This window comes from Neltuma alba, unplaced genomic scaffold, assembly GCF_004799145.2.
Source record: "Neltuma alba isolate B1F8T4 unplaced genomic scaffold, ASM479914v2 tig00013393_pilon, whole genome shotgun sequence".
Lineage (NCBI taxonomy): Eukaryota > Viridiplantae > Streptophyta > Magnoliopsida > Fabales > Fabaceae > Neltuma > Neltuma alba.
This window is the reverse complement of record NW_021637653.1, coordinates 3827-19754: the sequence shown is the minus strand read 5'-3', so window position 1 is coordinate 19754 and position 15928 is coordinate 3827. Positions and strand designations below refer to the sequence as shown.

Genomic DNA, 15928 nt, shown 5'->3' with positions numbered 1-15928 from the left:
TTCTTTGACCTACTAAAATTAGTCAACTAACTCTTATATTAAAGACCGGGGATAGTAAAACCTTAGCTCTTTGAGAATCGTAGGGTTTTTTCTCAGATCAGCCAAGCAATGGATTGGAGACGCTTGAGTCGAGCTTTCATGTTTGGGGGAATGAGTCTATTTCCCTTTATAATTGGCCAAAAACTTGTTTAGAATAGTTCTGAATTAGTATTAGTATTATAACGGCAAATCTACCAGTCAACAATTGATAATCGAGTTAAGTTTAGATATCTGAATTTCTTTTCTTTGTTTATATTATTCCGAGATCACACACCTATCCGCCTGGACTTGTTTTTTATTTTTAACTTTTAATGTTCATAAAATATTATAGACGCACCGTTATCCCTCGTCCGACAACGCCCTCATACCTCCTCGGCTCCTCCGTCGTTGTAATTAAGTATGATCAGAATTTCAATAGACGTCCAGGCTATACTATGCTAGTCTCTCTCTCTAAATGTTTAACAGGAAGCTGAATTTTGTAATGATTTTTTTTTTACCAAGAAAAAATACGAAATAATTCATTGGATATATATTTACTATATGTCTTTCTGAGAATCTAATCACTGATCATTCTCGCCAACTTCTAGTAATCGTGATTGCAAGACATCATAGGTTAATTTATGCGTAGTGGATAAGCTCGGATTAATACTGTATATTTAATTCATATAATGGCTTAATTCTTTTCCTTTTGAAATGAAACATCCACAACTTCAAGATGCTACGGAAAATAACTCAAAATTCAACGTTACTATAAATTCGTAAGGGGTTTTAAGTGGTCCATTTCTGAACTTAATGAATTCGAAAGCCAGCTATTCACCAGTGAACTCCGGACGATACTTGGTTATTCACGAGCTCAATTTACTTCCCTCTACTTACAAAGTTGTTATAAACAAAGATTACCGGGTCATATATGTCCGCACGAAAAATTGGATTATCTCGTTCAATAAATTAAATTGAAGATTAAAGAAGGCGTTCGGTGCATATATCATCACCTGATGACAAATTCAGTAGATGTATAGCCAACGCCCAACAATCACAATTAAGAATATATATTTATATGCATTAATAAGCGTGTGTAACATTTTTTTTTCATTTTTAGGTTTTTGTATATTTATAGTTAGGAATTGTATAATATATTTAAAATATAACTGTGCTAAATTTAATAATCTGTCTAAACTTATAATGGAGAGAACCACTTGTTGATGTAGTGTGAAATATCATTTTTATTGGGTTTTCGCCAGGAAAAGAAAGGGTTTTTTTTTTATGGGGGGTGGAGGAAGAAAAAAAATTGAAGACGGGTCGTAACCCGATACCGGGGTCAAAATATTATTAAATTAAAAGCATTTTAACGGACTGCTTCCCCACCCAAAAAAAAAAAGCTCACACTTAACTTCTATTTCATTCTAAAAAATTTTCTTCACATGATTAAAAAATTCTCGTCTCCCTCAAATATAAACATGTCAAACTTTCTACTGCACATCGCAAGACTCTTGATGAAAAAATGAAAGAAAATAATTATTTTAAATATTTTTCCTTTCTTAGATTATAATGGATTTTTAATTTATTAAGGCAAATTTATTTTCAAGAAAAAAGTTTTTGGCCAACATTCTTAAGAAAATATTGATTTGACAAATATGTTTAATTTAAAATAAAAATTAATGCATTCACGTGTATAAGAAATGGCACTGTCTGTTTGCAAGTCAGTACAAGTTGCTTCTGGTACTCCAAATAATATAATAAAAATTCAGGCCAAAGAAAATATATAATAAAAATCAGCGTCTGTATTATGCATTTGGTGTAGTCCAACTTTGCCGCCGCTGAATAATTGAGCAGATAATATTATTTATAAATAAAAATCATTCTGCGACTTCTTTGCCACTGCCATCCCCCGACGTGTCTGTATGCCCTCTCCTGTCGGTCTTCCTACGTGCGTCTCCCCATCACCACTCATATCATGTATCATCGAAATAAAAATTATCCTATCTCTGCTCTTAATTACAATAATTATAAATAAGGTATTGTAATTAAGACAGGAGGTAATAGATAACAAAAGGGAGAATTTTTTTATAAAAAATTTAAATGAGTTGGATATTTGGGTTTATTAAAGTAAAGTCATACGTTTAAGTTTAAAAAGTATTTGCAGATGTACTTACATATTGTTTATCGATAAAGTCCTCATATTGATAATAAGATTCAAACTTATGATCTTGTATGTTATGAACTAATTCTTTATTAATTGGACTAACTTTTCCTGACAGATAACGGAAAAAAAAATTTATAAAAGAACAGGATGATTCTTAGAACGGGCCGGGCCTGTTTTGACTCTTTAAATAAGCCTTACTCAGTCTACCACGCTTTTACAACTCTGGCCCCCGAGAAATAGTGGACAACCCATTTGCCGTTAGGCCTTGAGAACCTTGTTTATATTTCCCCTTATTTTCTAGAAAATACTTGCCATCTACAGGCCTGGTTTAATCATACATACGTGATATATAGTGATATTTACCACTCCCAAAACGAGGGCAGTGACTATGGAAAAAAAAAAACGAATCAAATCGAAGCATGGTCGATTTTTGGGTGATTGAAAAGTCACAATTAGCTTTATTGGTACTTGCGTTCCTACGTGCCCCTTCAGCTGCTTCGGTGGTGGCTAATTGCAATAGTAAATGTAAATGAAAGGGTTGCCCATTTTTGAAACCACTGAATCATTCAGATCGTCTGTGATTTTACAGGCCGAACACAAAGAGGCAGCATTTCGTTGGAGGAAAGCGATAACTGGCGATCTGTGAAGAACATCAATCAATCAATGGGCAAAATATTGTAGATGCTGCGCCATTTCTCTTGTACTATAAATTCAAAGGTTTATGCGCTCTTCGTTTTACATCATTTGTTGACAATGTCACCCATTCCCTTAGTGTTCCTGTGTGGAGTGGCGTTGTTTCTCACCACCTCTGGCTTTCCCGACAAGCCACCTATACACATGCCTCCCTTCCAAAAATCGCCCGTTCACAGGCCACCTCTTCAAAAACCACCTATTCATAAGCCTCCATCTGGAAAAATCCTTTACAACCCGCATATTCATCAAAAGCCTCCCACTTCCAAAGAACCATCAGTTGAGAAGTCTCCCACTCACAGGCCTCCAGTCAAAAAGCCGCCCGTGTACAAGATGTCCGGGAAAAAACACCTTATGCTCATCAATTATACCAAGTACCCTCCATGAGCAATCTGAGTGACCCATGATTTGAAGCGTGTCTCAGTATCGTTATGAACATGAAGTCTATGACCTCTGTTTGTCACCTAGTAGCGTTGTATTACAACTTCCAGTGTCTTTTTTCCCTCTTTTTGTAACCTTTCCGTGACTTGGTGCTTTAGTGTGTATGGGCATGGATGCAAACACGTCCTCCTCTCTGATGTCTTTGTGATATATCGATGATCTACTGTAACATGTCTCTTACCCTAACTCCACTTTCATTGATCCTTAATTACATCCAAGATATAATTATATTTCCAGCAAAAACAGAACCTCATCAATGATCAGAATCACGTAATTATAAGATGTCTTGGGCCATCAGTTTACCCACAACAGGCCAGCGTGTTCGATCGGGCTTATTAAGCAGGCTTTACTCAGTCTTGCCAATGCTTTAACAAATGTGGTTTGTTTTGCTTCTCCTTCTTCGTTGGTTGTTTGTTTGTTTTTTTCCTTCCTGGAAAACACTTGCTACGAAGCTCGCGTTCTTTTTGCCATTTCTAAAGCTTTTTATTTATATATAAATTAAGTTGAAATAGTTAAACAGCACATTAACACAAAATTAATGACTACAAGCAAGATAAGACTTTCATATTTTGATATAATTTTTTTTGAATCCATATTACGTGATTGATTTCTCTGAATTTTTTCACATATTACATTTTTATCAGGTAATTCAATAAAAAGTTGAACCTTGACTTATGTTTCTGTATATCCCCGTAGTTACTGTATATTCACGTACTTATCACAAATTTTTGGATCGGTTTGACATCAAAATACTGAAGATTTATACATTGAGATTTATGTTTCCAACTAGCCACATGTGACTGGCAATTTTAAGAACGCTCTTGGAACTTTGCAAATAAAAGTCGTTGATGGAAGGCAGCTACGTATCAATAATTGTGGAATGAGCCAATATAATCAAAGGGTAAAAGAAAGAGACAGCCAGCAAATTGGATGAAGTGTCCCCTATCGCGCCGGAGAAGTCAAAATTTGGTGCCGAGTAAGACCAAATTAATAAAGAGACGGCAATGTCAGTACTCCCTTCTTTGACTTGTTCGGCACACCCACCTATCCAAAACAAATTATGATTACAACAAGTCATTATAATAATTATACTCCTCCGGTCATTATTATAAGGCCCAATTTAATTTTTTATTTGGTCCTAATTATAAGACCCAGTCCATTTTGTCTCTTATATTTATGCATTTTTTTCCAAGATAATCCTTCTAATAATAATAGTTTTAGCCAATATACTTAATTAGCAATGATATTTTAGGAATGACAACACTTATTTATTATAAATAACCAACTTAACTTACTTCCTTAATCTCCTCAAATAAGTCAATTGGGTCTTATAATTAGGACCGGAGGAGTATATTAACATTGATGATGTGCTGATAACAAACTAGTTCTTTTATTCGTGAAGAATCCCCAGTATATAAATATCATATTAAATACATGACAAATTACATTTATTTGTGGAGTAGTAATACTCACTTTAGACGGTCAAGTGTAGTTAGTTAACTAATATCCAAATACTAGCTTTGGTCTTTATAGGCGGCTAGTCCACAATATTCAATTTTGGATGATGAGACCAAAATTGAATAAACAAACTAGTTGAAGGGCCGCAATAGTCTCAAGTCTTAAGCTGCTATAAATGGAAAGTTCCCAACTATAAATCATTTCTGGAGAAGAAGCCTTCTCGTTTGGAAAAGCCAGCGCCATGTCAGGCTTTCCACCGTAAGCAGCACCATGAGCCAGAGACCAAGACCACGGGAGCTGCTTAATTACAAGCCCCCACCATAGCCGAACCTTACTCTTCTTCCATCCATCAAGATGAAGAACCTTCTTTCTGTCTGATCAATAAAAGCACCTTACATATATATGTGCTTGCCAAGAAATTAAATTCGTCACGCATTGTGCTTTATCTTAATATACAAGTAATAGTGCGTGCAAGGATGTTCGTGTCAATGCGTGGAATTATGACATTTTATGATATCTTAGTATAGAAAATAATACTACCTCCAGTCCTTAATAAGACCCCATTTAACTTTTATGTTGGTCCTACATATAAGACCTCAATCCATTTTGTCTCTCACATTTACTCAATTTTTTCAAGATAGTCCTTCTAATAGTTATAGTTTTAGCCAATATACTTGATTAGTAAGGATATTTTAGAGAGACAATACCTATTTATTACAAATAACTAACTTAGCTTTTTTCCTTAATTTCCTCAAATTAGTCAACTGGTTCTTATAATTAGGACTGGAGGTAGTATATAACCAATATAATATAATCTCCCTATATATTACATGGGAATTATTATATTCAAATTGTTTTAAAGAAAAAAACTAAATGATTTTTTTTTTAATAATGAAAGGTGTTACAAGGCCATTTTAGCATGTTTGGATGGCTCTCCTAATCAATTATGAGAATTAAAATTATAATATTCTTTAAAAAATATTCAAATATTTCAATACATATCAAAATCAATTATCAACTCAGAACCGTACTGAGTGCCAAAGAAAGTTGTTCTTTGAAGAAAAATCTACGGTGGTCAGGAACCGATTATTTGACATTTGACGCTGACGGAATCCACCACTTTTCGCACCTTGAACCTACCTTTATTTGGCTACATGATCAGCTGTATTAAAAGCTTTTTTTTCAAAAAAAAAAGTGTAGTTTACATGTACACTCTAAACTTCTTTGATTTTTTCAGCGGTGGACTTTGTTTTTTTTTCCCTTTCGCAATGATATCGCCCTCACCTGCTATTACTCAGGAGTCAGGACATCCCGATGACTTGAGAAAAAAATTCGTTTGTTAGAGAATTAAATAAATTAAAGCTATTGTTAAATATTAAGTTTGGAGATATTTGCTATCAAGTTTTAATAATTTTTCATCCAGTTTTAATAAAATACAATTTATACACTTAAATAGTTGGCAAAAAAATTTATACAATTTAATAATAATTTTTTCATATAGATACTGTCTTATTAATTCGATATATAAAATTTCTTCCACTCCCACTCAATGAACTGTTGTAGATGTTATTACCGACTCACTCACGGACTCACCAACCCCCTACTACTCATGACAAGGGATAATCGACAACACCATTGATTGATTGGTCAAGTTTTTTTTTTAAAAAAATAATAATAACTCCAAAATATTGACACATACATATACGTACCATTAAAACGAACATAAGTTATGGAAAACCTTTTATCCTTATGACTTGATACTCTTTTTTTGGGACCAATGAGATGATACTGTAGCTACATAAAAAGATATAGAGAAGGCATGCTATACTACTCGAAAGTACGGTAACTCTTTTCTCAGAATAGCCTTGATCTTTATACCACCTCTGGATGCATCCACCGTCGGATGGGGAATGAACGGCCAGCAGAGGTCTGAGATCATTATAAATAGCAAGTTAATTAGCTACCTTGTTTGGGTTTGTTGAGAGCAAATCATCAGACAAACCATAATGAAGATGTCTTCCTCCTCATCCTTGCTGGTAGTGTTGTTCCTTTGCTTTTTGTGTGCCACCAACCTATGTGTTGCAGATCAGAAGCCATTTATGGAGAAGAAGCCTCCTCATTTGGAAAAGCCATGTCGATCACTCATCAACTGCAAACAGCAATATGAGCCAGAGACCAAGAAAGGAGAAGGTGATCACAAGCCTCCTAAGTTTGGGAAGCCACAACCATAGCCAAACCTTACTCTTCCTCCACCAAGAAGAACAAGCCTTCATATCTATGTGCGACCGAAAATAAAAGCAGCTTATATATATCTATATATACATATATATTCTATACTTGCGTAGAGATTAGTTATATAGATTGTGCTCTCTTTATGTATAAGGTTTCATAGATGTGTGCAAGGATCTCATGTTATTCTCGCACATATGTGACTCTTTTGTACGAAGCCGGCCAGCCATATGTATGGACTGGTACTTTATTAATTTTAAGAATACCTTTCGATATTACACTGGAAGTATTCAGATTGTTTAAAGAAAACTAAAGGATTTCAGTTTTATTATGAAAGATGTTACAGGGCGAAGCTGGCAAATTGCAATTAAAGCAAACTAATTGAATTTCAGTTTCTTTCGTCAAGTCTGGCAGTTCTTAGCTAGCAGAAGCAAATCTGCGGTAGCTGATGTTGACCCGAAGGAATCTACGACTTGTTGCGACCCGAAACTATATCTGGATCACACAGCCCTAACTGGTAAAATAAACTAATATATTAGGTACCGTTTGATACGAGGGAAATGGAGGGAAAGGAAAAGGAAGGAAAATATTAATGAGTTTTATTTAAAAAATCAGAAACGTGGGGTTTTGAAATTTTAATAAAAAGAAGAAGTAATATAAAAGAGTAATAAAAATTAATTAAAAACCTTTAACTGTCCTTTTTAATTTTTAAAACTGAGCTTATTAAAAAATTTTCTCCTGTCCCCTTCTCTTATTTTCTTTCATACCAAACGAACCCTTAAATTCTTGTTTCCCCGAGTCGTTCCAAGGATATTGCATTATTGCTTGAGCTACGTAATACAGTCCCCATTCCTGAAGGAAATGGAGTTTCCAACTTGATCATATGCCCAAGGCAGGTTTGTCTCCTTTGATCCATGCAGCTGGCCCTATCATAGGCCCCTATGAAACCCAACCCAAGAAAAATTAAGGCTGGGTTAGGTGAGGCTAAGCTATCCCCTGGAGGAAAACCATTGAACTGGTGAGGTAAAATGGAAGAAAAGTACCAAGAGTATTGAGTTCAATAGAAAGATACATGTGCTTAGCCAAAAAAGAGAAAGAAAAAAAAAAAAAACGAGTCCGAAAGATCACCTTGTTTGCACGTGAGACGCAACGCGGAGGGCTATACGAAACCAAACGGTCCGTGAGCGCGACCACGGGATCAACCCGAAATCCATACCCGTCCAGTGACTTCAAGGACCCATCTCACCATTGGGATGGGCTGACCCTGTATCACTGTGTTGAACTGGTTTAGCAGGCCCACTGGATAGTGCCCACTGGTGCTCAATACGACCTAAAACTTGTTCAACTTCGCCTTTTTATCTTCAATTCAAAGCCTCACTTTTCCCTCAACAAACTTTTAATTAAGTTCATCCTCATGGCGAAATTCAAGTGATTCTCTGTTTTTAATACCCGTCTTCTCTCTTTCAAATTTTAAGAAAAAATAAAATTCATACGCATGCACGACTTTTATGTATATAATCAATTTTATAGATTTTTTTTTTGTTTATCTTATCTGGTTTGCGTGGAACCGCACACAATTTTATTTTCCAATTATCCGGAAAAAAAGGTAACCTCAAGAAAACTTGATGATTTAGTTGACCGCAATAAACAATCTTTTGCCTTTCCTTCGTCCCACCTATTTTTAAATCATTGTTAAATTGTCTTGGGAGTTAGAATTCGAGATGATGTTTTTCTGATGATGACGAGCTAGATATATTTTTTTATGTGAGAAGCCTGATAGCAGTGATAGTTTCAAAACACTGAATATTATATCGATCATGTTTATAGTTTCTTCTGCTAATATACTCCCTCGTGCCTCTCCATATAAAAATTAGATAACTAATTTGTAAATATTAAAAAAATTATAGTCCATTTATTTATTTATTAAAAAAGTATATTGATTTTTCTAAAATATTTTTTAATCATTTAGATCAGAATTACCTCTTAATAGAAATCACCTTCATATATGTAATTAATATAAATTATTTTAAAAACTTTAAATTTAAAATATAAAGTAAATTAAAATCTTATATTTAGTAGTACCAAAATAAAGCTACTTATGAGTTTCTATATTTAGTAAGAAATAAAAATAAAAATAGAACCAAACTGGCCGGTTCAACCTGAAAACCGTTCAGTCATCTGATTTGGTTTGGGTATTGAACCAGTTAAAAATTGAATCAGTATTGAACCAATTAAAGCGACGGTAAACAAATGAAAACCAGTAAAAATTAGTGATGAACCGGTTTGAATGATTATGTTGCTATTGTTTCTATTTTTTCTCAGTCACTATAAATTTAAATAAATTTTAATGGTAATTTTGATATCAATTATTATTAATTTTAGTTATTGACGAATCTTATAGATCAAAATTCTTCGTGTTGTTGTAATGTATTATTATTACAATCAAACTATTGTAATATTTTCTTTTGTTTTGTTTTAGTAATCATTAATGTTATATTTTGTTATTTTTAATTAAATTATTAATTTAATATGACCGACTTGATTCCAAATTAACTCCAATCTAACCAACTGAATTTTGAACTACTGTCTCAATCGGTTTAGTATTCGGTTTATTTTTTTGTTCCTTGATAATTAAAAACGAAAGGGAGTACATCTTACTAAAATCAACTTTATATGACCGGAAAGACGGCACATTCTGCATCCGCTTCCAGCTAAGTTTATTACTTATAAGAATGTAATATTTAAACTATTTTCTTAATTTGTGATTCCATCAGAAGTAGTCTTTAAAATCGGACTGAAAATTGTGTTAAGGTGTCAGTGTCATGCGTGCAAAGCGCAACAAAATATTTATTCGCTCTATTGTACGATCAAGAGGAGAGAAAGAAATCATAATACTACCTCCGGTCTTAATTATAAGAGCCAGTTAATTAATTTGAGGAGATTAAAGAAGTAAGTTGAATTAGTTATTTGTCATAAATTTGTACTGTCTTTTCTAAAATATCCTTACTAATCAAGTGTATTGATTAGAACTATCATTGTTAGAATGACTCTTTAAAAAAAAAGTATAAATATGAGAGATAAAATGAATTGGGGTCTTATATTTAATATCAAAATAAAAATCAAACAGGATCTTATATTAAAGACCAGAAGTAGTATAATAACCTGTATATACTAGAGTGAGAATGAACATGTCATGCGCAGGTACATCTCTAATTTTATATTAAAAGGATAAGTTCAATGAGACGGTGAAGCAATCGAATACCTGGTCCGGTCAAAAACTCGGAAGTGCCTAATTTGATTTGGTGACGAAATTGAAATTAAGCCCTTTTTCGTGTGGTTTTTTTTTTATTTACCAGTTGCAACGAATGTACAGCAGGCATGGATGCAACCCTAATATACCATATGTAAACTTGTCGTCTCATCCCAAATATATAAAATCCAATAAAGCACGTTGCCTCAAGAGCTGTGTACATACATATCCTTACGAAGTCTTTAATTGGAGGAGACTTACTTTTGACGAAAGCCACCAGCCCTCCCGTGCTTGATTCGTCAACGAAGCCTGCCATTGGAGAAATGCTTAGCCCGTTTTATCCAGTTCGTTCTGAACTCATCATATGCCTCTGTTTTTTTTGTGCTGACGTCAATTTGTAAGCTCCTTTATATTAAGAAGTCCTATTCATTTCGGCGGGACTTCAAAACCCAAGGCGTACACATTTTGAAGTTATAAAATAAAATTAAATTAAATATATTTTCTTTTATTAAGAAGGTTTAGATTAACCCAGTGATAAGATTATTTAAGTCAAAATATTATACCTCCCCCCTCAAAAAGGGTTTATATATATATTTATATACTGCTTACTAGCGAGATATTTATATTATATTAACAATGATATTTAAATTGATATATTTTTATGCACATAAGTTGCTTTCTTACAAATTGAATAAATTTCCATCATCAAACTGAACATATTTTTTTTGCTCGAAGATAAATGAACTTATATCTTTTGTAATAATATAAAACTCCCAATAGATTCTGTTATGTAGTGAAGGTTATAACATTTAGACATATTTTGTATGTAACCCTCATAAAAAAATGGTTAATCGATTATCTCCTTAATAGCCCTTTCCCCTTTGTATTCTGTAAATATTGATCCGTCCTGCTTAATGTAATTATAGGTATTTGCAAGTTTTTTTATATTAAACTTTGAAATACCCACAACTCATTCGCAATTATTTGCAGGGCAAAAATTACCCCTAACCCTGTAATCATTTATACAAGTTAATATTGATCGCAAATTTTAACTCCAACAAAATCCTAAATTATATTACTTAAAACGTCTATAATCTTATACACTAATTAACCTATAAGTTCACTTTTTATTGTTTCCGCTTTTTATGAGTCGGTGGTACAATAATCAACGAGGATTATTATATCTGGTCAATTGGTGGTGCACTTACATTGTTTACTTTTTTTTTAATTATGTCATTGCTTTATGGATGAGGATGGATTTGGCAGTAGCAGATAGTATGAAAGGGAACGCAGCAACCATGAAATTAAATATTCGGTTCAGTCAAGTTGAATAGCTTACTTAGACTTCATATACCTAATTCTCTCTCTCTGAACAAAGTTTGATTAGTATTAAAAAAAATTATTTGTAATAATGAGAGTTATGTGAGTAATAGTATTCATCCTTTTCTCGAGATGGCCAAGTTCACTTAACTGGGGCAGTGTGGCATCCAATCAATGTTAAAACCTAAAACCATCGATTTCCCACTAAGATTAATCCCAAAATTACCAGCCTCACTTTGAATCAGTCTGTTAATCCCATGGCTTGGACTCATCTTTCTCTGGCTTGACCCTTCATCCACCAGACCTTGACCATTAATTTAATAGACCATCAATCACGTGACACTCATATATTAATTATATGCACATATGTTGGCGGTTCTTCTCTAAATGGAATATTCACCACGAGAGTAAATTCCTACTAACACACAAATTGTCCGTATATGGCTACTTACACCATCATACCCTTTTTTTTTTTTACTTAGTTTATCAAGAGAAAATTGAAAAAAAAATGTTCTATATTAAAAATTTTAATGAAGAAAATGATGTGGTAAATTTTTATACACGAAAAATATTAATATCATGCATTCGTACAGAGTATAATTATTCCGATTGAGGCCATTCTCACTTGTAAAATTTTGATGAGAGATTTTTCCCAAATTTTCCCACTAATCAATATGAAATGCAAGAGGATGCACTATTTCTTTTTAATATTAGTGAATTCAGCGTATCTCAATCAAATTTGGTTTGTGACTCTTTGAAGAGGGGTGGGTGAGGTGTGGAGAAATTAATGTTCTATAATGCCTAAAGCCATTTGATATTGAAAGACGAGACAAGCACAGTGAGTCTTGAAGGAGAGGAAATCCACTTTCTCAACACTTCTGGGATGGATCCAAGAAGCTTCCTCTGAGCCAAACAGAGTCGAATTCCACTTCCATATTGAGAAGTTACAAGGACTAGAAACATCAAAAAGGAATTTATTAATGAAATCCCACGTGAAAATATAAATATATATATATATAAAAGATATAAATACCTTGATCAAGTCATAAATTCTGCAAATTAAAAGATGTTTTGGTCCAAGTTTCCAACCGCTTCAACTTAGACCAAACCTTCCACAAGAAGTTTCTTTTTGGACAGGTGATATTGGACGCCATTAATAAAATTGTCATGTTCTGATATCGTCTGCACCAATAGTTTTCATGGCAATTTAGGAAACGAAGAAAACCACCAACTTAACCTCCCTCCTTCCTGGTGCTTTCCTATGTAATATCTATGCCCAAAAAGAAAAACCAAATATAGAGGAGAAAGTCTTTTTCTCTTGTACAACATAATTAGTTTTTAACCTCTTGGACAAGTAAAGTTTGTTATAGCAACCCGCTATCACCTTTTCGTTCGGTACGTGGGTATGAATTATTATGCTCAGTAGAGAATTTGAGCTTAAAAAGTTAGAATCTTTTACATACATAAACACATTCAATTGCATAATACTATGACGAGAAAGACAATCTTGGCTCAAAGGAACTCTGAGTTTTTCATCTTTCTATTTTTCCCCCGTAATTACATGATGAATGATAACACTTCAGATAATAGATTTCTAGCTTAATCTACATGGAGGCAGAGTAGCTCGGCCGCTTGTAATGAACACAAACCATATGAACAGACTTTGATTAATTATGGTCACTTTCAGTTTTAAACAGAAAACAGAGCATATCCCTTGTCAGATTCCATGTTAGACGTACGACTGCTGCCAAAATGGGCCCTGATCTTGCTTCCTTTAATCAAACTTTTAGATTGTCTTTTATTCACATGACATCCAAAGCTAGAACTGCTTTCCCCTGTTTTGATTATTATTTGTAATAATCGGCTTGCCGCAGTGATATTAAATCATGAAAATTTAAAGGACTTGAAGACAAGGAATGGTTGCTAATACGGGTAAGTAAAGCCTTGGTGTGCCTCCACGCGTGCCTTTCCCCGCACAAGACTCGACCATGTGCGTTGACAAATTAATCTGATAGCTTAGCCTCCTCGAATTAAATTAAGACATAGCACAGGCCTCACAGGACTCCCGGTCCCTTGTCCTCTCAACTTTACATCGCCCCCAAACACCCGAAAAGGGCAAGGCAAGTAAATATTTCCCTTACATTAACAGAGGAAAACATACATACTCGAATGATCTCCAAATACGATCATTCTCATAATAGAGAATACTTGTGTAAGATTACAAGAAGGGAAAGAAAGGGAGGGGAAAAAAAAAGAATTAATGAACATTGAGGCAATGGGATCCTGAAGGTCTAGGACTCTCCGAGGACATCAAGAGTTGTTCCAAGTAATCTGAGCCGAGATCTTCCAGCACCACCACATTGTCTATTCTCATATCTCTGTCATCCACCTTGTTCTTCTTCTTGTTACTATTCACTTTTCTTCTCAACGAGTGCTTTCTCTTCAGAGCCACCACCGGCGAGCAACCTTCTTCTGATCCGTGGTTCATCTCTTTTAGAGACTCCCTCACCCTCTCCACGGGGAAGTTCAGTATCGCCGCCGATCCCCTCATGGAAAACGCGGCTTGATCGTAAGCTAAAGCCGCCTCCTCTGCACTATCGAAGGTCCCCAGCCACACCCTTATGCGTTGTGTCTGGTGGAATCCCTTATCTCTGCCGCGAATTTCCCCCAAGGGCGCCGCCGTACGCCTCTGTATGTCTTCTCCTTGGGAGTGGCAGCACCGCCCGAAGCAGTGGCATCGGAGCTGACCTCCTCCTCCTTGACAGAACTGAAAGATTCATCGGAGCCGTGATTGTGGTTGGCGTTGGAAATCATGCCGTAGAGAAGCATCTCGTCGGGGTCATTCTCGTTGAAGGGGAGGTAAGAGTTATGGAAGTTGGAGGAGAAGAAGGAATCCGAGGACGCGAAGGAGGAGTCGGAGGAGAAGTCGGAGGTTGGGGAGTGGAAGATTGAGAAAGAGGAGTCCATGGAAGAGGGTGATGATGAGGAGAGTGAGGTGGGAAGAACAGGGTGAGTAGGGAGGTTGCTCTTTTTTCGGTAATGCAGCGAGCGGCTGGCTGGCTGGCTGGCTGATGGTATCAGAAGGAATGGAAGTGGCGGGGCTTTATATACCCGTTTGGTAGGGGTGAAACGGTAAAAAGTCGAGTCGCCGCTCGAGATAGATATTCATCCGTTACCTTTTGACATGGAACAAATTGTTTTTACTTAAAGTAAAATATTTTGTAAAAAAATTAAAAATCTGGTCAAAAAAAATATTTATGTAAAAATAAACAGAATATTGAATTTCTTATTTTGGTGAATATAATTTAAATTCAGTATAAATAATATTCATTCACTCATTCAGTTGCGCAAGGTTTAAATAACGAAGTTATACAGTTGATTGATAGATTACATACTACATGTTCTATGCTTTATTTTAAATATATGTAATATAAATGTATTTTTATTCATTTGCATTTATCTAATATTAAGGTGACGAAGATTACAAACCAAAAGCTCAATCGCATATCAGATGTTATATGATCTATCTAATAAAAAATGGCTTGCAATTTCTGAATATTATGGTTTGTGTTGGCTAATTCCTTTTGTCCGGTTCCTATATTGTCTTTTCATGCATTGTTTTAATTCCGCATGGGATCTACATAATCTGTCATGACTTTCTCTTACTCCAATACTGCCATCATTTAAATACTTTAAATACAAAATTGCATCTATAGCGTACAAATACACAACACGTCAAGGGCAACCATAGCTTGTGATAGGGAAGGCAAGTGACATGCATCTTTTAATTAGCTGTGCTATACATTATTTATCAAATCAAGTAGCTCTTATATCAAAACTAAATTGAATATAAGACTAGTTCTTATATTAAAGACAGAATGTCGTATTAAGTTTAATTAAAAGAAAAAAAATTTTAATGTAAATTTCTTATATATAAGGGTAAAATTTTCTCGACAAGAGACAAACACTAATACATTAAATTATAAACCACACTAACCCACGATTCTACTTATTCGTCTGATCCTATTTATAAGATAAAGAGAAAAAAATTTATTTTATTTATAAGTCATTTTATTAAATTTTCAGTGTGTCTTTCATTTATTATAGTGTAAGTAATTATCTCTTTTAAAAAGTATATATATTAAATATGAGCAAAGTTAAAAAAATTATATATTTTAAAAGAAAGTTGATACATTTTAAGATTTTTTTTATTGGCGGGTGAAATTATAAACCGCACTACACCCACGATTCTGCTTATAAAATAAGCTCCATGGAACTGAATTTCAAGTTTATCGACAGAAAAGGGTCAACAGGGAGGCAGGAAATAACAGAAAAGAAGGGAAGGGAAGGGGATAGGG

The 15928-nt window shown here is 34.4% G+C and overlaps 1 protein-coding gene and 1 pseudogene across 1 annotated transcript; one reads left to right on the top strand and one right to left on the bottom strand.

The window, feature by feature from the left end:
• Positions 1 to 2935: 2935 nt before the first annotated feature.
• On the top strand, positions 2936 to 3259 carry LOC114736970 (proline-rich 33 kDa extensin-related protein-like). Its single transcript, XM_028924852.1, has one exon. It carries the CDS (start codon positions 2936 to 2938, stop codon positions 3257 to 3259), a length of 324 nt encoding a protein of 107 aa, XP_028780685.1.
• A 10431-nt stretch (positions 3260 to 13690) lies between these two features.
• Positions 13691 to 14601, bottom strand: LOC114736975 (ethylene-responsive transcription factor 1B-like; annotated as a pseudogene).
• Positions 14602 to 15928: the final 1327 nt, after the last annotated feature.

Bases quoted from the DNA above. Each gene is read 5' to 3' on its own strand.
- LOC114736970 (XM_028924852.1), top strand. From the start codon at position 2,936: ATGTCACCCATTCCCTTAGTGTTCCTGTGTGGAGTGGCGTTGTTTCTC.